The sequence below is a fragment of the Nomascus leucogenys genome, chromosome 8 (genome assembly GCF_006542625.1).
Source record: "Nomascus leucogenys isolate Asia chromosome 8, Asia_NLE_v1, whole genome shotgun sequence".
NCBI lineage: Eukaryota > Metazoa > Chordata > Mammalia > Primates > Hylobatidae > Nomascus > Nomascus leucogenys.
Genome location: NC_044388.1, coordinates 88691686 through 88713325, shown reverse-complemented (window position 1 = coordinate 88713325; position 21640 = coordinate 88691686). Strand labels below are relative to the sequence as shown.

The following is a 21640-nucleotide window of genomic DNA, read 5'->3' as shown; positions in this document are numbered from 1 at the left end:
AAGAAAGCTTTATTTTCAAGATGGAACTATGAAGGGCAAACCAGCCCTTGCTCATGGTCTATTCAAGCTGCATACATATTCTAGGACAATTAGAAAGTCTCAATAAATTTTTTTTTTATTGAGTAGACACTGGACAGTTAACATTCCTTCTTCTAATAGCCCTTAATTAAGGCGAAAATAAAAGCTGAACTATAGATTAAAAATTAATTGAACTGAAAACATTATATATCAAAATGTATGAGATATTGCTAAATATACATAATAAATATACATCATAGTTTTGAATGACGTTGTTAGAAAACTTTACTGAGAATAAGCAAACTGATTATTCAACTCAAAAAGCTAGAAAAAGTAAACTAAACTCAAAAATCGTAGAGTGGGGTTGGGCATAGTGGCTCATGCCTGTAATCTCAGCACTTTGGGAGGCTGAGGCAGGAGGATCACTTGAGGTCAGTTTAAGACCAGCCTGGCCAACATGGCGAAACCCCTTCTCTACTAAACAAATATAAAAATTAGCCGGGCATGGTGGTGTGCACCTGTAGTCCAGTCCCAGCTACCTGGGAGGCTGAGGCAGGAGAATCGCTTGAACCCGTGAGGCAGAGATTGGACTGAGCTCAGATCATGCTACTGCACTCCAGCCTGGGCAACAGAGCAAGACTCTGTCTCAAAAAAAAAAAAAAAAAAAAAAGTAGAGCTAATCAATAAAAATAAAAAAATAAATTAATGGACTAGAAAAGAAATAAATTGGGATAGATAAAAATGTAATCTTTGAAAAGACCTATAAAATCGACAAACTTCTAGCAGGTCTGACTTTACAAAGAGAGTGAGAAAGGAGGAAAGGAAGTGTGTATACACCTAAACCATATTAGGAATAAGAAAGACTATACAGAAAATGAAGAGAGTAAAGAATATGAAAGAACATCACATACTTTATACATATTAATATGAAAATCTAGATAACTTGAACAATTGTCTAGCAAAATATAATTACTAAAATGGGTTCAATAAAAGGTAAAGGATCTGAATAGCCCCAAAGAGTGTGAAATGATTGTCGAAGATGTATATTGTTCCTAAAGGGATGCCTTTATGGAATCGGTTCAGCTTTTCTTTTTCATTTAAATAGTTTCAGAGCATAGAAAAAGAAAGGCTCTTCATTTTTTTCTAACCCAAATCTGACCAATATTACATTAAAACCCAAAGTATATAAATATAAACTCCCTGAAGTAAAATACAAGCAATTTTCATTTTGCATGTTATTAGGTTAAATAGAATGTATACACATTAGTACCACCCACAGCGAGGGCATGGCTCTGAGACACACAGATTCCAGTTCATATTGTACCTCTCAAAACAAGGACTGCCTGTGTAACCAGGTATCCCAGCCTTGAAATGCTTTTTTTTTTTTTTTTGAGACAGAGTCTCACTCTGTTGCTCAGGCTGGAGTGCAGAGGCATGATCTCAGCTCACTGCAGCCTCACCTCCTGGGTTCAAGTAATTCTCCTGCCTCAGCCTCCCGAGTAGCTGGGACTACAGGTGTGTGCCACCACATCTGGCTAATTTTTGTATTTTTTAGTAGAGATGGGGTTTCACCATGTTGGCCAGGCCGGTCTCAAACTCTTGACCTCAAGCGATCCGCCCGCCTAGGCCTCCCAAAGTGCTGGGATTATGGGCTTAAGCCACTGGGCCCAGCTAAAATGCACTGTAAAGTTTTCTTTTCCTTTCCTTCTTAGCCTCAGAATGTAGCCTTGAAATGTACCTTAAAACCCTTTGTTTCCCTCCTTTCCCACCAGACACTCCCTTACATCATGCACATTTATCTAATTATGTACTTCTTCAACTTACACTAGGCACACTTATCTAACTACGTGCTTACTTAGAAGTTCCAGGGCTAATGTGGAGACAAACCAGGCCTGGAGACCCAGTTGCAAAATTCCAGAGATTACCTCAAGGCCATTTGTCAACAACCCAGCTATTGTTGAGATGAGGCCACCATGCTCCAGGTGGACCACGAGTCAAGATAGCCACTGGAACAAGACACAGAGACCTTGTGGCCAGCAACGCTCCCGCATGCCTCCCATTCCAAGTTCCCTTTTTAAGCCTCTCTCTCCAGCCAAAGTTGAAAATGGTTTCTTTAAGGCACTAGCCTTGGCCATTTCCCCATTGCTAGCTCTGGAAGAAAGTCACTTTCCTTTCACTGCATCTCATATTTGTTACTGGCTTTGCAAGTGGTGAGCAGCTGCACCTGTGTTTGGTTACACCTGTATTATCAAGTTAAATTTAGGATTGCAGTACAGCAATACTGCATCAAAACAAGGGGGGATTATTGTAGAATGTAAAAATGATTCAATCTCTTTTTTTGTTTTATAGAGGAGTGTCATGAGTTTTTGTTGGATGAATGGATTAATGACAATACAATCAACGCATTATGGGAAGACACAGAGAGGCATCGAACCTACCCTGTGGGCATCATGGGAAGTGTTTGACTCCTGAAGTGAACACGAAATGATTCCATCTTAATAAATATTTTAATATAATTGACATTCACACATTAAAGCAAAGAGTAATATGAACTTATACATACTTGAAAAGTATTTGAAAAAAAGTAACATCCATTACAAATTTTTAAAAATTCAAATTCAAATTCAGATAGGAAGAAAAAGATCCTCTTACTACGATGAAGTGTAATTTACAGGCAAGAGCTAGAAAAACTGCACCCACAATGAAAACATTAGAATCTTTCTTATAAAGTCAGGAACAGGAAGAGCTTACTGAATATCACTGTTATTGTATAATACTGTTCTGGAGGTTCTAACCAACCAGATAAGACAAGAAAAAGAATTTATATATACACAAACATACATATGTATGTATGTGGGAAAGGAAAAAGACAAAATATAATTGCTTTCTGATAATCTGGTTGTTGGTCTAGGAAACCCCAAGAGATTCAGCTGAAAAGCGATCGGAGTAGGTTAGTTGTATGCAAAGTATAAGAAAAACAGCTTTCTTATATACCAGTGATAACCAGTTAAAATAACTTGCCAGTAACCATTGCACTAAAACAAAGCTGGCTTTGGATTTTTATGTTGTCACTTGCAACTCCCTACTTGCAGCTGGTAAGCTCTCTTCATAGTAGTTGAGACTCCTTTGGTTGCAAGAGACAAACCAAACCTGAAGCTGAGGCAGAGGGATATCAGAACGAGTGGACTCCAAGGCTGTCAGGATTCTCATCTTTCATCTCTGTTTCTTTGTGTGGAGTGGCTTTTTTTCACAGAGCTGCAAGCACAGCCACCTAGCACTCCCCCAAATTTACATCTTAAAGCTTCAGGCTTAGCAAGAGACCAACTCTCATTTTCAGGAGAAAAACACCAAAAAGAAGGATTCTGATTGGCCCTAATCTAAACAACTTGCCAAAAGGCAGTCCATTCTATCCATTCTCCTAATGTGATGGTTTCTGCAATAACCATGTGGATTACAAGAGAGGAATGGTTCCTGAATAAGGGGTGCTGAGTAGAAAATCTTATTTTTTATGTTAGTGTTTTCAAAAAAAACCAAAAAGCAAATCTTTGATAGTTTCCTGTGCCCTTTGGATAAATTCCAAACTGTTTACTTTGTATGCAAGTCTTCACAATCTGCTTCTGACAGTATGAGAAGACAGCTACAATTCCCCTCCCTGTACACACACCCTTTGGCAACGAGACTTTGCTGCTTCTCCGATCAAGTAGAATCCATTTTCCCACCCCTTGAATCTGGGCTAGCCACGTGACTTATTTTAACCATGTGACTTACTCTGCAGAATATGGCAGAAGTGACAATGTGTGAATTCCAAGCCTTCAAGGAATGTGTGAATTCCCAAGCTTCAAGGGGTTCTGCTTTTGCTGCTTTTGTCTTTTTTAAGACAGAGTCTCACTCTGTCGCCCAGACTGGAGTGCAGTGGTGTGATCACGGCTCACTGCAGCATCCGCCTTCCGGGTTCAAGCAATTCTCCTGACTCAACCTCCTGAGTAGCTGGGATTATAGGTGCACACCACCATGCCCAGCTAATTTTTATATTTTTAGTAGAGATGGGGTTTCACCATGTTGGCCAGGCTGGTCTTAACTCTTACCTCAAGTGATCCACCCGCCTCGGCCTCCCAAAGTTTTGGAATTACAGGTGTGACCACATCTGGCTGGCTTCTGCCTTATAGGTTCTTACTGGCTTAGTGCATGGTGTTGCCATGTGAGGAGGCCCAGTTAGACTGTGGGAATACGGGGACAAGTTGTTTCCCATCTAACATCCAAATGACTGTACCCATATGAGTACCCCAAGTGAGACCAGTAGGGGAGGTACTCAGCTGAGCTCAGCACAAAATGCTAACTCACTCATCAAATCATAAACAAATAAAATGGCTGTTGCTTTAGGTCCCTATATTTTTGGGTGGTTTGTTATGGAGCAGTAGATAACCAGTACACACCCTATTTCTGTAACCTGATCTTCTGTTCCCTTTCTACTCTACCTTCCAGCTTCATAGAACTTTTTGCCATAACTAGAAACCATAAGGCCTTTTCATGCTACTTCCTCTGCCGAGAATGCTTTTTTCTACTAACCTGCTCTATTTGGAAAATCTCTATTCATTCTTTCAGAATTAGCTTAAATTTTACTTTCTACATTACCTAAGCAAAGTTATTCTCTCACATGGGATCCCATGGCACTTAATTTAAATTTTTATTATGGTCCTTTCCATGTTGTACATTCTCTTATCTAGTTTATATCTATCTCTTGAAGTGGACTGAAAGCTCCCTGAAGGTAAGAACTACATTTCATTTATGACTGGGTCTTTAACACATACCAGAAGTCCTGAAATAAATGATTGGCACCATGTAACCATGGGTTAAGTAGGGCACGGTGGCTCATGCCTGTAATCCCAGCACTTTAGGAGACTGAGGTGGGCGGATTGCTTGAGCTGAGTTTGAGACCAGCCTGGGCAACACGGTGAAACCTCGTCTCTCCAAAAATTACAAAAATTAGCCAGGCATGGTGGTGCACACCTGTAGTCCCAGCTACTCTCAGAAGGCTGAGGAGAGTGTATCATTTGATCCCCAGAGTTAGAGGTTGCAGTGAGCCAAGATCACACCACTGTACTCCTGCCTGGGTGACAGAGTAAGACCATCTCAAAAAACAAAAACAAAAACAAAAACAAAATGGGTTAAACCAATGAATTAACCTAGTGTCAGGAGAACCAAGCTGACTTAAGATACAGAACATTTTTCTTAATTTCCACAGAATACTACAAGTTTCAAAGTAAAATCACAGCCAAAGCAATTCCTCGAGAAATGTCAAGTCACAACACTTACATTGTTTGCACACAAGAAACAGTTTATTCTGGCCCGTGTTGTTTGCCTCCTTAGTTTTCTCCGACTCAGTTTTAGTTGGTGATTATTCCCCAGGTTACTAACGTCTTCAATCGATTATAAAGACATTGCAAGAAACCATTTTCCTTTAGTAACCATTCTGAATTGATTCACCATGTCAAGACTCACGATGGATGATAAAATTGGCTTCCTTGATGTAAAAATGACCAAAGAGAAGTCAAAGACTGGTCATGGGGCTGATGACACCAAGTGGGAAAGAATAAAATAAAAAAAACTGGGCTGGGCACAGTGGCTCATGCCTGTAATCCAGCACTTTGGGAGGCCAAGGCAGGTGGATCACTTGAGTCCAGGAGTTCGAAATCAGCCTGGGCAACATAGTGAGACCTTGCCTCTAAAAAGAATTTAAAAATTAGCCAGACATGGTGTTGTACACCTGTAGTCTCAGCTACTCAGAAGGCTGAGGTGGGAGAATCACTTGAGCACATTTTTTATTTCTTCAAGTTCTTTTTGTTTCACATTAATTGATTTTAGACCTTCTTTGATAAGCATTTAAAGCTAAAAATTTTTTCTCTAGACATTATTTTAGCTACAACTCACAAATTCTGGTAAGTGGTGATTTAATTTTCATTCAGTTCAAGACATTTTATAACTTCCTTTGTGACTTCTTGGTCTTTTGGTTATTAGTAATATGCTAACTTCCAAGTATTGGGTACATTCTAGTTAGCTATCTGTAATTAATTTATAATTTAATTTGGCCAGGCACAGTGGCTCACACCTGTAATCCCAGCACTTTGGGAGGCTGAGGCTGAGGTCAGGAGTTCGAGACCAACCTGGCCAACATGGCGAAACCCTGTCTTTACTAAAAATACAAAAAATTAGCCAGGTATGGTGGCAGGCACCTGTAATCCCAGCTACTTGGGAGGCTGAGGCATGAGAATCATTTGAACCCGGGAGGCACAGGTTGCAGTGAGCTGAGATTGTGCCACTGCACTCCAGCCTGGGGGACAGAGTGAGACTCTGTCTCCAAAAAAAAAAAAAAATTTATATATATATATATATTTAATATATATATATATAATTTAATGCTATTGTCGACAGAGAACATACTCCATATGATTTCATCTCTCTAAATTAATTGAGATTTGTTTTATGACCCACCATATTGGTCTAGTTTGGTGAATATTCCATGGCATTTGGAAAGAATTTGTATTCTGCACTTGGTTGGAGTGCTACATACATGTCAATTAGGTTAAGTCAGTTTGACAGCATTAAGTCCTTATCCCTACTGATTTTCAGTCTACTTGTTCTATAAATTACCAAGGGAGAAGTACTGAAATCTCCAATTGTGGATTTGCAATTTTTCCTTTAAGTTTTATCATCTTTTGCTTCATGTACTTTTATGCTCTGTTTTTAAGTCTATACACATGATCTTCATGTCTTCTTTATGAATTGATGTTTTTATCATTATGAAGTTTCCTGCTTCCTGTTAAAATTCCTTCTGTGGAATTCTACCTTGTGTGATATTAATAGCTACTTCAGGTTTCTTATGATTAATGCTTGCATAGTATATCTTTCTTCCATCACTTTACTTTTAACCTTTCTCAGTCTTTATATTTAAAGTCAGATGTGAATAGCGCATAGTTGGTCCTTGCTTTTTTAAAAATTCCAGTCCGACAATTTCTCTCTTTTCATTGGTAGATATAATTATCAAGATAGCTGGGTTTACAGCTACCATATCTTGCCATTTGTTTTTCATTTGTTCCACTGGTTCTTTGTTCCTTTTTTCCTCTTCTTTTCCATTGAATTTTTTTTTTTTTTTTTACAGTTCCACTTATTTCCACATTAGGATTACCCACTCTATCTCTGTTTTATATTTTAGTCTTGCTCTAAGATTTGTAATATCTATCTTTAACTTATCACAGTCTACCTTCAAATACTATACCACTCTGCATATATTGTTGGAACTTTACAACACTACCCTTTCATTCATCCACTTATCCTTTTTGCTATTGCTGTAATGCATTTTTTTCTCCATATATAAAATATAAACCTTGCAATATATTGTTATGAGAAAAACAAATTTTATATGCCATTTCAAGTACTTTCCATTCCTTTGTGACATCCTTGTTTCTGTATGGTATAATTTTGCTTCTGCCTGAAGAGCTTCTTTTAATATATATTGTTGTATAGGTCTTTTGGTGATGAATTCTCTCAGCTTTGGTTCATCTGAAAGGTCTTTATTTCACCTTTATTTTTATTTCCTCTGAATATAAAATTCTATGTTGACAGTTTTTCCTTCAGCTTTTTAAAGATGTTATTCTATTGTCTTCTGGTTTGCACAGTTTCTAATGAGAAGATTTTTTTTCTTTTTTTCTGTATCAATTTAATATTTTTATTATTCCATTTTATCTTGTTACAGTTTTCATTTAAAAAGTCAGTGATCTTTGAAAAAAATTTTAAAGTTTTAAAAACTTACATATTTACCCATGTAGCTATCATTTCCAGTAATCTTTATTCCTTTGTTTAGATCCATATTTCCATGTGGTATCATTTTCCTTCTGGCTGAAGGACTTCCTTTAACATTTTTCTAAGTGTGAATCTGCTGATGATAAATTCCTTCATTTTTGAATGCCTGAAAAGTCTTTATTTGATCTTCATTTTTTAAAGCTGTTTTCACTGAGGATAGTGAAAGTATTTTTCTTTCAATAATTTAAAGAAATTGCCCCATTGCCTTTTCATTTTCATTGTGAGAAATCTGTTGTCAACCCTATCTTTGTTCCTCTGTATATAATATGTCTTTTTTTATCTGGCTGCTTTTTTCTCTTTATCATTGGTTTTAAGTAATTTGGTTACTTCCTCCTCCTCCTTTTCTCTTTTTCAGGGATTCCAATTACATGTACATTAGGCTGCTTGAAATTGTCCCACGTCAGTAATGCTCTGATTATTTTTTAAAATTCTCAGGTGGGGTATGGTGGCTCATGTCTGTAATCCCAGCACTTTGGGAGGCCAAGGCAGGAGAATAGCTTGAGCCCAGGAGTTTGAGATCAGTCTGGGCAACACAGACAGACAACGTCTGTACAAAAAAAAAAAAAAAAATTAGCCAGGTGTGGTGGCTCATGCCTGTGATCCTAGCTACTCAGGAGGCTGAGGTGGAAGGACCACTTGAGCCCAGGAGATTGAGGCTGCAGTGAACTATGACTGGACCACTGCACTTCAGCCTGGGTGACAGGGCAAGGCTCTGTCTCAAAATAAAAAAAAAATTCTCTTTTCTTTCAGTGTTTCATTTTACATAGTTACTATTGTTATATATTCAAGTTCACATATTTTCTTCTCTAAGTAAAATATGTGTAAGCATTTATTTTTCATCACACATTGTAGTTTTATATCTATAAATTCATTTTGGGTCCTTTTTATATTTTCCATGTCTCTACTTAAATTTTTGAACTTACAAATATAGCTACAATAACTGTTTTAATGTCCTTGTCTTCTAGTTATATAATCTAGTTAGTTCTGGCCTGGTTTTGATGGATTCATCCTTTAAGGGATGTATTTTCTTGGTTTGTTGCATGTCTGATAATTTTTGTTTAGATGCTAGACATTGTGAATTTTATTTCTTGTTTTCTAGATATTGTTACATTACTATACATATTCTGAAACTTTGTTCTGGGACATGATTAAGTTACTTGGAAACGCTTTGATCTTTTTGGATCTTTGTGAGATCCTCATTTTGGATCAAAGCATTTTCAAGATTTCCTGGGTGGGATTAGAGCAGTGCTCTGTCTAGGGCTAATTATTCCCCACACCTGATGAAAGTTCTTTCTGAGTACCCCATGAATCCTGAGGTTTTTCCAGTTTGGCTGGTGGGAACAGGTACAGTTTCCAATTCTGTGTGAGTGCCAAGTACTGTTCCCTCTAATCTCTTCAGGCAGTTCTTTGTCAGCCTCAGATAGCTTCCTCACACACATATGTCGATCAGTATTCAGCTGAGTATTTGAGGGAGATTATCTTCAGATCTCTTAGGTTATCTCGCTGTGCAGCTCTCTAGTTTTGAGTGCTCTGTCATGACAACTTTATCCATGTGGGTCTCTCTGGACTCTCAGCTCCATTTCCTTAACTCAGCAAGTCTGCTGGGCTCTGACTGGATTCTTCCTCCCTGTACCACAAACCTACTATTAATTCTCTCAAGGCAGCAAGCTGGAGGAGTCACAGGTATTACCTTGTTTGCTGTCTCTCGGAGGTCACTGTCCTTAGCCTATTATACGGTGCCTTGAAAAACATTGTTTTATATCTTTCATCTGTTTTATGGTTGTTCAAGAATAAGGGTAAATCTGGCTCTCCAAACTGGCTGAAGTGAAAGACTTAACTAATTTTTCTCCCATGTATGAGTCGCATGTTCCCATGTCTAGTAATATTTGATTGGATACTAGAAATTGTGAAATTTACAATGCTGGATTCTGAATTTTGTCATTTTTTTCTCAATAAACAATGAAATTTCTTTCTAGTGAACTTGTATCCTCAGCCTTTCTAAACTGTGATCTCTGCCTCCCCTCAAATCAGTGAGATCGCCAAGCTCTGAACAGATTCCCCTCCCTTCATTGCAGTTCAGAAATTGCCTCCAGGCAGAAATCCTGAGATGACAGCGCTCCTCTCACTTGTTTCCTGTGCCTTACGGATCACATTCTGTGCAGCCCATTCTGTCTAAAAAGAGTTATTTCATATGTTGTGTCTGGTTTTCTAGGAGGGTAATTCTGGCTAGAAATGGAAATTTCAATTTGTTTTTAAATCTGCTAGATTACTGTGATTAGTATATTGTTGCTTATTTCTATATGTTTTTATTTTTATAAAAATTTCATATATAGTCTATAATCTGCTATCTAAAGGCCTTCATGTCTAAATCTGTTGTTTGTTGTTTTTATTCATCCTCATGCATTGTGGTTTATTTCCTTCATCAGCTGGTTTTTTTTGTTTGCTTGTTTTTTTAATGAGCACAAATGTAGTTGCTCTGAATCTGCAAAAAAAACTTGAGCACCTATATTTTGGATGTTTCCCTTAAAAGAGTATGATCATATGACTTTGCCAGGAGCCAGGGTATACTACCTACCTACAACCACTTTAGGACCCTTTCAGGTCCTCTTTTTCATCAAGGATTCATCAGCTCATCTTCCCTTTTTTAAATAATGTTATCAACATATGCTCTCAGAGAGGACCCTGCCTTTCATATGTGCTTACTGGTCACTGCTTCTGTTGCATATATATATATATTTTTTTTTTGGTCCCATGGATGTTTCCCCGTCTTCAAGTACAGTAGAAAGGCCCCTCACACTATGTAGTGTACCATGGTGCCAGAAGTAGAAATCTGGGTTTCCTGTCCTATTTCATCTGTTGTTGATTCCCTAAGTACATCACTCAAACCTGGAGATCTCACTTGCCCTTGGGCTTCAACTATGACCTCTATTTGCAAGACTTTTCAATGTATACTTCCGGCTTTAACAGTTCCACCATGTTTTAAGTCCCACATTCCTAACTCTTTGTTGGCCATTTGCATCTGCGCATCTGATTTAGACTCAATGCAGTCAAATCAAAATATAGTACCTTTATGTTCTATCTCCACATGTCCAAGATTTTTTCCTTTGATTTACAAACCTCAAGCATTTCAAGTTAGATGAGTTTTTCAGTTTTCTTGTTTGTTTTTTAGAGGCAGGGTCTTGCTATGTTGCCCAGGCTGGAGTACAGTAGCTATTTACAGTCATGGTCGTAGCACACTGTAGCCCTGAACTCTTGGGCTCATGCAATCCTCCTGCCTTAGCCTCCTAAGTAACTGGGACTGTTACAGGTGTGTGCTAGTACCCCTGGCTTTCAAGTTGGAAGAAATTTAAGAGCTCATTTTACAAATGGGGAAATGGAGGACCAAGGACATTAATTAACTTTTTGCTCATCACTTCCAATTCTTTCCCTAAAATACCATTTTCATTACATTTCTTCTCTCTCAAACAACTTTAGTGGTTTCCCTTTTGTCTAATCCTTAGGATGCTTGCAGATTTTATGGTCAGAGTGTTTTCCCTACTACAATAGTCCCTTTCTCTGCCCCTGCAATAATCCTTTCAAATACAGTCTCTCCTTAGCAAAAACAAAACAAGATATTTCAGTGATTTTCCAGTGTTCACAAGATTTTAGCCTGGCACTTAAGGGTTATCAGAATCTGGTTTTATTGTCCATGATACCAAGATATGATGCCTCTGCTGTAGGCAAGTGAGTCTGTCTCCCCAAATTTTATTCTTCCTCACATCACTCAGCCTAGAAGGCTCCTGTCCTCATCTAATTCTACTGAAATCCTTTCCTAAAAAAAAACAAAAACAAAAACAAAAACCACTTAAATATCGATTCTCTCTCCAGTTTTACCAAACTGAAATTAATTTACCCATCTGAACTTTTCAGGCATTTCCAATCTATAAATTCATAAAACACTTGTTAAATTCTGCTTTGTGTGTGGATTTTTTCTATTTTATGTTCTTCCAAAGTTTCCCCAGGCAGAAAGCCACCGTTCTGTGTTCCCTACAATGCTTAGCACAGTGCCTGGCATTTGGAAGCTCAGTGAAGTTGGCTGAAAGAAGTAAACTCAAGAGTCCCTTACCTTGGTGATGTCTGTGTGGTCTTTGAGCCCGTTGGTCATGCACCAATATCGCCACACATTCAAGGCGTACCGCGTGGCTTTGGTAGTATTTGGGCTTACTGCACTGGTACACAGATCATTCAAGTCATCATTAATATTAAATACAGGAAATTTGTTGAGCTTAGTGGAATAAGCTAGAAATAAAAACAATAAAAGCATTAAAATAATTTGTCATTCCCTTCTTTAGAGAATTACATCTTGGGATGATAACAGAAAACTCTAAAAGACAACACTTTAAAACATGAAATGTCTATTAAAGTATATGTATATCTATATGTATCTATATATATTAGAATAAGTAGGGAACAATACTTATAGCATGGAATCAATGCAGTAAGCTTGCATTTAATCCCAACAATTTTGCCATATATACTAGCTTATGTACTAATGCAGGCATTCCAATAATAGAAGTATAAAAATAAATGCTGAAAATCAAAGACTGTTCTATCTAAAATTTTCACTGAAAAAACAGCATTTCTATTAACAACAACAATCAAAAGGAAATGAAGAGAAAGCAAATAAAAAATTATATACCCTTAGCACTTGAAGACCTATCATTTATTTGTAATTTACTTTTTCATATGTGTTGTGTGCAATGGTGTTAGCATTTTTTTTTTTTTGAGACGAAGTTTTGTGCTTATCGCCCAGGCCGGAATGCAATGGCAGGATCTCAGCTCACTGCAACCTCCACCTCCTGGGTTCAAGCAATTCTGCTGTCTCAGTCTCCCGAGTAGCCGGGATTATAGACACCTGCCATCACGTCTGGCTAATTTTTTGTATTTTTAGTAGACGGGGTTTCACCATGTTGGCCAGAGTGGTCTCAAGCTCCTGACCTCAGGTGATCCACGTCAGCCTCCCAAAGGGCTGGGATTATGGGCACGAGCCACTGCACCCGGCTCTGTGTTAGCATTTTTTTTTTTTAAGTTTTGTTTGCAAAACTCATAGAGGGGTTTAAATCCTGATTCCACAACCCATCAACTAGCTTTGAATCAGAAGGGAAGGTCAAGTGAGAGAAAAATTATAGGAAGGAGGGAGGAATATTTCAGAGGGGCTCACATCTCCTCAGACGAAAGGGAAGATGGTTTAACTTGCCATAATTACTTCAGATAAAGACAGGTCTCAACATGTCCACTTTAAGTGTTGGTTGCCAAAGGGATAACTAGCTCATAAACCTTAGTTGGCTCTTCTTAAGACCCTGTGATCTGCAAAAACCAGGCTTAATCTGTTCAAATTGTAAGTCAAGGTAGAGCATCTCAAAGTAAAAACACTTCATCTAATAGTTCTCACCCTCTCTGGACTATTGATGAACGTATTCAAACAAGGTGCTAATGGGCTAGGGCTGTGGGAAACAGCAAAGTGAAAAATTAAATGCAATGACCAAGCTGAACTGCAAATTGGGTTCACTTTACCTCCCTCACCTCACCTTTCACTGCTCCCTCTGAGCATTTCCTTTATACCAAACTACCAGTCTCCTACCATCCCCAGGATCTGTCTGCACCAGGACACCCACACTACACCTTCCCCATGCACTGCCTGAGCAATCTTCACGTTTTTTTTTTTTTTTTTTTTTTTTGAGATGGAGTCTCCCTCTGTTGCCTAGACTGGAGTGCAGTGGCGTGATCTTGGCTCACTGCAACCTCCACCTCCCAGGTTCATGCGATTCTCCTGCCTCAGCCTCCCAAGTAGGTGCAACTCCAGGTGACCACCACTACACCCGGCTAATTTTTGTATTTTTAGTAGAAATGGGTTTTCGTCATGTTGGCCAGGCTGGTCTCGAACTCCTGACCCCAGGTGATCTGCCCACCTCCACCTCCCAAAGTGCCGTGATTACAGGTGTAAGCCACCGCGCCCAGCCTTCACAGTCTTTGTGCCACTCAAAATACCCTCTTTTTTTTTCAATTCGAAATCTACTTTTACATAAACTTTCCTCACACTCACCCAACTCCCTTATTCTCTTCTTCAGTCTATGCCTCACATTTGCTTTACTATTTTTTAGGAGTGTGTTCTCGTTATGTCCAGAAGGTCTCTTCAATTGGTTTGCATGCCCCTTAGGACTACATCTTTGCTCTTTCAATCTTGATCCTGCCCAGAACTGTTGAACATACTCTGCTTTAACAAATGTTTACAGCAAGAGAGGAAGAAAAAATGCTGGAAACCATCTGAAGCAACTGTGTCTTGTAGGTAGACTCCTCTCACCACTCCATCAAGCTGGATAACTCCTATTACTTGTGGGACTTGCTTGATATTAATAAAAGGACTCTTGTATAAAATTTATTATTGTTATACCTAGCACTAATTGAATGCCTATTATATGCCAAGAAGTTTTACATAAATTGTCTATAATCCATAAGCAAGCCCTTTGTTATTCCTGTTTTCAAGGTAAGGAAACTCAGCCTTATACATGTAAGTAACTTCATATATTCATTCATCCAATATTTACCAAGGTACCCTCTCTGTGCCAGGCACTGGGCTGTTTAAATTATGGAGTTAGTAAGTGGAAGAGCCAGGATTTGAACCTGGGTCTCTGACTCCATGCTTGAGTCACTACAGTGAAGGAATCAGGTACTATAAGGATAAAATTCTCAGTAAAGAATGCAATTTAGATACTAGCTTGTGCTTATGAAAAAATACCTTGGTCCCCCAAATGTACTCAGAAGAACCTTCAATAAGAATAACTAAGTCTGCTTTGTTTAGATGACCACTATTGTTTCAAACATGATTAATTATCACATTAAACAGCTAAATAATTTCTTTTTTTAAATTTTCTTAAAATCACAGGACAGAGACTATACATTGAAAAAGGAAACCTAAATCCTAGTACACAGTGAAACAAAGAATACTTGTCTGCTTACATAATGGAACAGAAATTATGTGAAAATGATTAAATGACATATATGGTTCATTCATGATTATATTTATGGATTAAATTTCATTTACTTAATAAACTGCTTTCAAAATTTTGGAGGTAGGAGTTGTGTTATGCTGCTGAGGATATTTTTAAAAGACTATATTGGTGAAGAAACAAACAAAGGTAGTAACTTATAACTGAATACAGGAAAAAGAGGGAACTACTAAATGAAGATGTGAATGATTTTTTCTGCCAGAGGACAGGACAAACCCCGAGCTTAAGGTGAGGAGGAGCTGGGCGTGAGAGAAGGAAGGGACTATGAGATACTGGTAGTGTAGGCTGCGGATGCCCTTACATCATCTACCGCCAGCACAAGTGTTGGCAAGTACAGCTGCGTGAAGTGAGGGATATTTGCTGTGGAAGCCACCCTGAGGGGCCAGAGAAAAGAAAGGGAGCACTGCCTCAGGTAACTCTGGGCAGTCCCACTGGACACGGACAAGGGAAAAAGCAAAGCAGCTAAGAAAAGCAAAGAAATCCCTGAACGCTGCCATCTCTCAAATAACATCTTCCTAGTGTCTATCACTGGGACAGTTCCAGTTTCCCAGCTTGTTGCCAGCTCAGGCACCCTGAAGGGAAACCTATTCATGAACACTTCTTCAGCCACTTATCATAGCTGCTTGAAGTCCACTTGCAGAACCCTGTGCTCAACCACGGCCTGCAGAAATGAGCTCGATCCAAGTGTTATCAGACAGGAGCCTTTAGCAATAGCTAAAGAAATCCCTATCAATTACCATTAATGATCAATCTAGACCTGAATTTTAAAATGTGAGTACATAAGCATCGCTTGGCAATGGGGAAAACCAGTAGCATGACAGTCACCAAGCTACGCAAGCAGAGAAGCTAATTTCACATTCCCTACTTGTCCCCCTGAAAGGAGACTTAATCCGGAAAACCAAAGACAAAAAATTAGAAATTACAAATATATCATTAGAGATTTGAGAGGATAACATCCTTAAAATAAGAACAGTCTTTACTGGAAAAGGAAAAATAGGAAAACAAGAAAGATCCTGGAAATTTAAGATGATTGAAAAATATATTTTAAAAACAATAGATGAGCTGAGTACTAGAATGAACATGGCTAAAGGCAAATTAGTGATCTAGCAGGACTCTTCCCTACAGGGCAGGCAAAGACATAAGAAGTTATGAGGGTGAAGTTAAGAGATACGAAAGACAGATCCAGGAGACTGAATATCTATCTTAAGAATTCAAAGGAAAAACATATAAGGATGAAACAAATAATATAAGAAGTTTCATTAATCAAAGAAAGATTTGAAACTTTAGGATATGAAGGTTCACGAACTGTCAAATAGAAATACTGAAAGAAGACATACATGTAAACATATCTTGGTGAAATTTCCAAAGTCTAAGAACAAAGAAAAAACTCTACAGTCTTTTCTGGTAGGCAGAAAAAAAAAAAAGCCACCAAGAGGCACTAGAGCTGTCAACATAGTGAGAAGAATCAGATTTCTCATTTACAATACCAAATTGTTAAAAAAAAAAAAAGACATAGTCTCCTCAGAGTTGTGATGGAAAAAGACTGTAAATGAAGAAATTTATTACCTACCTAAAGCAACATTCAAATGCTAGGGCAAAATAAAGATATTTTCAATCATGAAAGAAGTAGCATCCAAGCACCCACCCTATCTTTAAAAAAATTAGTTACAGATATTTGCCAGCAAAATGAAAAATGGATAGAACAAAGGGGAAGATACAGGGTACAAGACACAGCAAGGAGCAAACATTTATTTTTAACATTCAGTAATGTGGCAATAAAGCAGAATGCAATTGTTAAAGGACTGTATATTGTATGTAAAATATATCTCATTGAAGGTTTTTTTTTTAAAGAATTGTGAAATAGATGAAGCATAATGGAATAAAATCTTGAACCAAAAATCCAACACCTGCAATCTATCTAGCAAAAGTTAGAACAGGTTAACAAAAGAAATAAAGAATGAAGAAATAAAGCATGATGTACAGAAAAATTCATGCACGTGGAGGACTTCCACTTAGGACTATGATGAAATCGCTGGTATTATACTCTTCTTCCTGCTGAGAATCAACCTTGATAAAATTCACTGGAACACAATCAAAGGAACCAGAACTCAAGAAGCAAAAATTACAGAAAGAAGGGAAATGCATAGAGGTGATTCCTGCTCTGGTCACCATGTTTTTCTCTTAAGGCATTTGCGGAGCTGCAGTGCAGGACATAGAACCCAAACAGAAAGCAGCAGCCTGAAGTCTACAGCAATCTCAATGGAACAAGTACATGAATATTCAAGTGCAGGGCTACCAAGCAGCCAGCCAACACTTGAGAGACTGAGATCCTGCAGGAAGGAAACCACAGAAAAATGAGTCAACACTCTGCATATAATTTTCCTTCCAGAAATTGCTGATCCTAAGCTACATATGGAGAAACGATACAGAGAGGCCAAGCAAAAGAAATCACAAAGAGGCAATTGCATGGCACTGAGGGGTCAAAAATAGTAATTCAGGTGGGGGCCTTCCAAAGAGGAGAGATGCCTTGGACAATCCAGCTTTCATTTGAAATCCAGGAAGGGCTTGACTGTAAGAGTTACAGAAACTGGAAATAGATCAGTCTTGACTGCATTAAAGTGATCCACCCACCTTACGTGCTGGCTAGCAGAAATTTAAATCTTTTCTTGAGGAAGATAACATCTTCAAAAGTTTTCATACACAATGGTCAGCATTCAATAACGAGTTAACAGGCACACCATAAAACAAGGCCAAATGAATGAAAACTAAGAGAAAGATCAGGCAATACAAATAGGCCTACAGATAACATGGATTATTCAAGTTCTTGGACACAAAAATAATTTGAATATGTTAAAGAAAATAATGAAAACACAAAGAATTTTACTAGAGCATTGGAATCTATTAACAAAACAAAAATTCTAGAACTCTTTCCTTTTTCTCTTCTTCTTCCTCTTCTTCCCTTTTTTTCCTGCACTTTTAAAGTTGTTGGTAAGGCAGGATGAGGTAAGACATTTATACCACAGTATGTGTGTACTGAAGGAGATGCAATGGCCTCCAGTAAGGGCATGGAGGGCATCTGCATAGGAGAATTGTCCAATGAGGTGTGTTGGAACTTCACTAGGGTGAGAAATATCTTACATTATGGGGGCAATCTGGCAAGCAGTTACAGGGTTTGAGTCAAGAGAAAAAAGTATCCATGGAGAAGCAGCCTGGTAAGTGGTGCCATAATCTGAGCAGGTTAAGAAGGGCATCCATGCAGCAGGGGGAGGCATGGGGAGAGGCCCTGTGTGAAAAGTCAAGGCCTGACTGGGGTGAGTAGGCCTTCTATGCATGGGAGTGACCTGGCATAAGGTGTCACAGCCTAAGCAGCATGAAGAAGGCTTCCATGTAGGAGGGTGTCCTAGGATGAAATGTTAAAGGTTGAATGGAGTGAGGAAGGTGTCTCTGGTTGGGAGGATGGCCCAGTGCAGGGCATTATAGGTTGAGCTTATAAGGATGGCATCTGTGTGTATGTGGGTGGCAGAGCACAGTTGGGTGTTGCAGTCTGAGTAGGCAAGGAAAGTTGAAGAAAGACTGAGGAACAGGATATAACTAAATGCAATGCATGATTCTGATTAGATCCTTTTCCAATAAAAGACACTGTTAGGGCAACTGGCAAAACTCCAATAGGAATAGACGTTTAGAGGGAAAGAATGCATCAGGGTTAATTTCCTAATTTTGATGATTATATTATGGTTATGCAGGAAAATGTCCTTATTTGTAAAAAAATCACAGGAAATCACTTGCAGGTGATGCTACATCAGGCTGGCAACTTAATTTCAAAATTGGTTGAGAAAAAATGTTCTCTGTAATACACTTGCAACTTTTTGGAGTTTAAGATTGTTTCAAACTTTAAAAATTATTATAAAGGCAATAATGAATTGAGAATTCAATAGATGGGTAACAAGCAGGTGTAACACATATAACAGATGATTTGTGAACTGAAAGGTCAATAGAAAACAAATTGAAGTAGAGAGAGGAAAGAATATAGAAAACACAGAAAAGAATATAGAGAAAATAGCAAAATAGACATATGGGACATAGTGAAATGTCTAACACACTTGTAATTAAGAGTCCCAGAAAGAGAAGAGAGAATGAGGAAGTAGCAATATTTTAAAAATATTGGGTGAGAATTTTCCGAAATAAAATACCTGTCTACAGATTCCAGAAGCTTTCCTAACCAAGCAAAATAAATACAAGGAAAACTAAATGTAGGCACATAGAATAACAATGCTGACAATCTAAGTCAAAGAGAAAATTTTCTTTTTTTTTCTTTTCTTTTTTAGAGATAGGATCTCACTCTGTCACCCAGGCTGGAGTGCAGTTTTACTATCACACACAGCAACCTTGTGCTCCTGGGTTCAAAAGATCTTCCTGCCTCAGCTTCCTGAGTAGCTAGGACTACCCGCATGCACCACGATACCTGGCTAATTTTTACATTTTTTGTAGTGACACGGGTCTCACTATATTGCCCAGGGAGGTCTCAATTTCTGGCTTCAACCGATTTGCCTGCCTCAGCCTACCAAAATCTTGACATTATAGGTGTGATCCACTGTGCCCAGCCTTTTTTATTTTTCTTTTTCAACTTCCCACATAACACCACATTAAGAGAAAATTTTATTATTATTATTATTTTTTTTTTGAGATGGAGTCTCTCGCTGTTGCCCAGGCTGGAGTGCAGTGGCACGATCTCTGCTCACTGCAACCTCTGCCTCTTGGGTTCAAGCAATTCTCCTGCCTCAGCCTCCCAAGTAGCTGGAATCACAGGCAGCAGCACCACACCTGGCTAATTTTTGTATTTTTATTAGAGACGGGGTTTTGCCATGTTGGCCAGGCTGGTCTTGAACTTCTGACCTCAGGTGATCCACCCACCTCGGCCTCCCAAAGTGTTGGGATTACAGGCGTGAGCCACCGCGCCTGGCCCGGCATAAGAGAAAGTTTAAAAAGAAACTGGAAAAAGAGGACAAATTACCTTATACAGCACAACACCAGACTGACTGATTTTTCAACTGAAATGATGGAAGCCAGAAAACAGATGATATCTTTAGTATGCTAAAATAAAATTACTACAAGTCTAAAATTTATACTAAGCAAAGCATCCTTCAAAAATAAAGGTAAGGCCAGGCGCAGTGGCTCACGCCTGTAATCCCAGCACTTTGGGAGGCCGAGGTGGGCGGATCACGAGGTTTAGAGTTCAAGACCAGCCTGGACAACATGGTGAAAACCCATCTCTACTAAAAATACAAAAATTAGCTGGGCATGGTCGTGGGCACCTGTAATCCCAGTTACTCAGGAGGCTGAGGCAGGAGAATCGCTTGAAACTGGAGGAGGTTGCAGTGAGCTGAGATCGCGCCATTGGACTCCAGCCTGGGCAAAAGAGTGAAACTCCATCTAAAAAAATAAAATAAAATAAAAATAAAAAATAAAGGTAAAATGCAGCTGCAGTCACACAAAATAATGAGCAAATTCATTGTTAGCAGTCAAGTGCTAAAAAATAAAGGCAGATGTTCAGGCAAAAGGAAAAAAGATGGCAGCAAGTTGATGAGAAAAGAATGAAGAATACTGGAAAGTGTGAATATGTAGGTGATTCTCAATGAATAAGCTGTTTAAAACAATACTAGTGACGTCTTGTGGGGTTTTAAATATATATAGAATTAATATTATAATAATACAAATGAGGGTAACTGAAGCTAGTTTTGAAAAGTTCTTGCATTGTCCAAAAAATGATGAAAACACAAAATTAAAGTAGATCTTAATAATGCAAGAGTGCATGTTTACATCTGTATGGTAACACTATAAGAAGAATAAAATAATGTATAACTTATAAGTTGACAGAGGAGGAAAATGGGATAAAAAAGACTTGCTTAATCAAAAACAAGACATAAAGAATAGATGGGACCAAAAAAAGTAAGATGATAGATCTAAACATAAATATATCCATTTTTATAGATATTCCGATCAAAAGATAAATGTTGTCAGGCTGGGCAAAGGAACAATATTCAGCTATATTCTCCTGGGGGAAAAATACACCTTACATATAAGAACAAATAGAACACAAAGATTCAAAGCAAAAGGTTGAAAAAAGTTATACCATAGGAACAATAAGCAAATGAAAGCTGGTATACCTATATACTAACAGATAAAACAGACTAAGACAAGAAGTATTACTAGAAATAAAGAGGGAGGATTTAAAATTCAACAGGAAGGTATATATAACAATCCTAGATTTTTGTATGGATCTGATAACAACACCTATAGAAATATAGAAAGCAAAAATTGAAAGAATTAAAAAGAAATAGGCAAATCTATGATTAAGAGATTTTAACACATCTTTTCCCACAACTGACAAAACAGGGAGCAAAACAATAGTATAGATATAGATGTTAACAATGCAAATATCAAACTGGACTTAACTGATACATTAAAGAATGACACGGTGGAGCCAAGATGGCCGAATAGGAACAGCTCCGGTCTCCAGCTCCCAGCCCCAGCGACACAGAAGACGGGTGATTTCTGCATTTCTGCTTGAGGTACCGGTTTCATCTCACTAGGGAGTGCCTAACAGTGGGTGCAGGACAGTCGGTGAAGCGCACTGTGCGCGAGCCGAAGCAGGGCGAGGCATTGCCTCACTCGGGAAGCGCAAGGGGTCAGGGAGTTCCCTTTCCTAGTCAAAGAAAGGG

The 21640-nt window shown here is 38.4% G+C and overlaps 1 protein-coding gene across 3 annotated transcripts in view; it reads right to left on the bottom strand.

The window, feature by feature from the left end:
- KIAA1958 (KIAA1958 ortholog) overlaps window positions 1-21640 on the bottom strand; it is a 178069-nt gene that overhangs the window by 2782 nt on the left and 153647 nt on the right. For 2 of the 3 annotated variants that reach the window (XM_030817627.1, XM_030817630.1), the window contains one exon: window positions 11981-12153. In XM_030817627.1, the coding sequence (XP_030673487.1) occupies window positions 11981-12153 (173 nt within the window). Of the gene's footprint in view, window positions 1-11875; window positions 12154-21640 lie in introns of those variants that run through there. The other variant, XM_030817628.1, reaches the window with a different exon arrangement.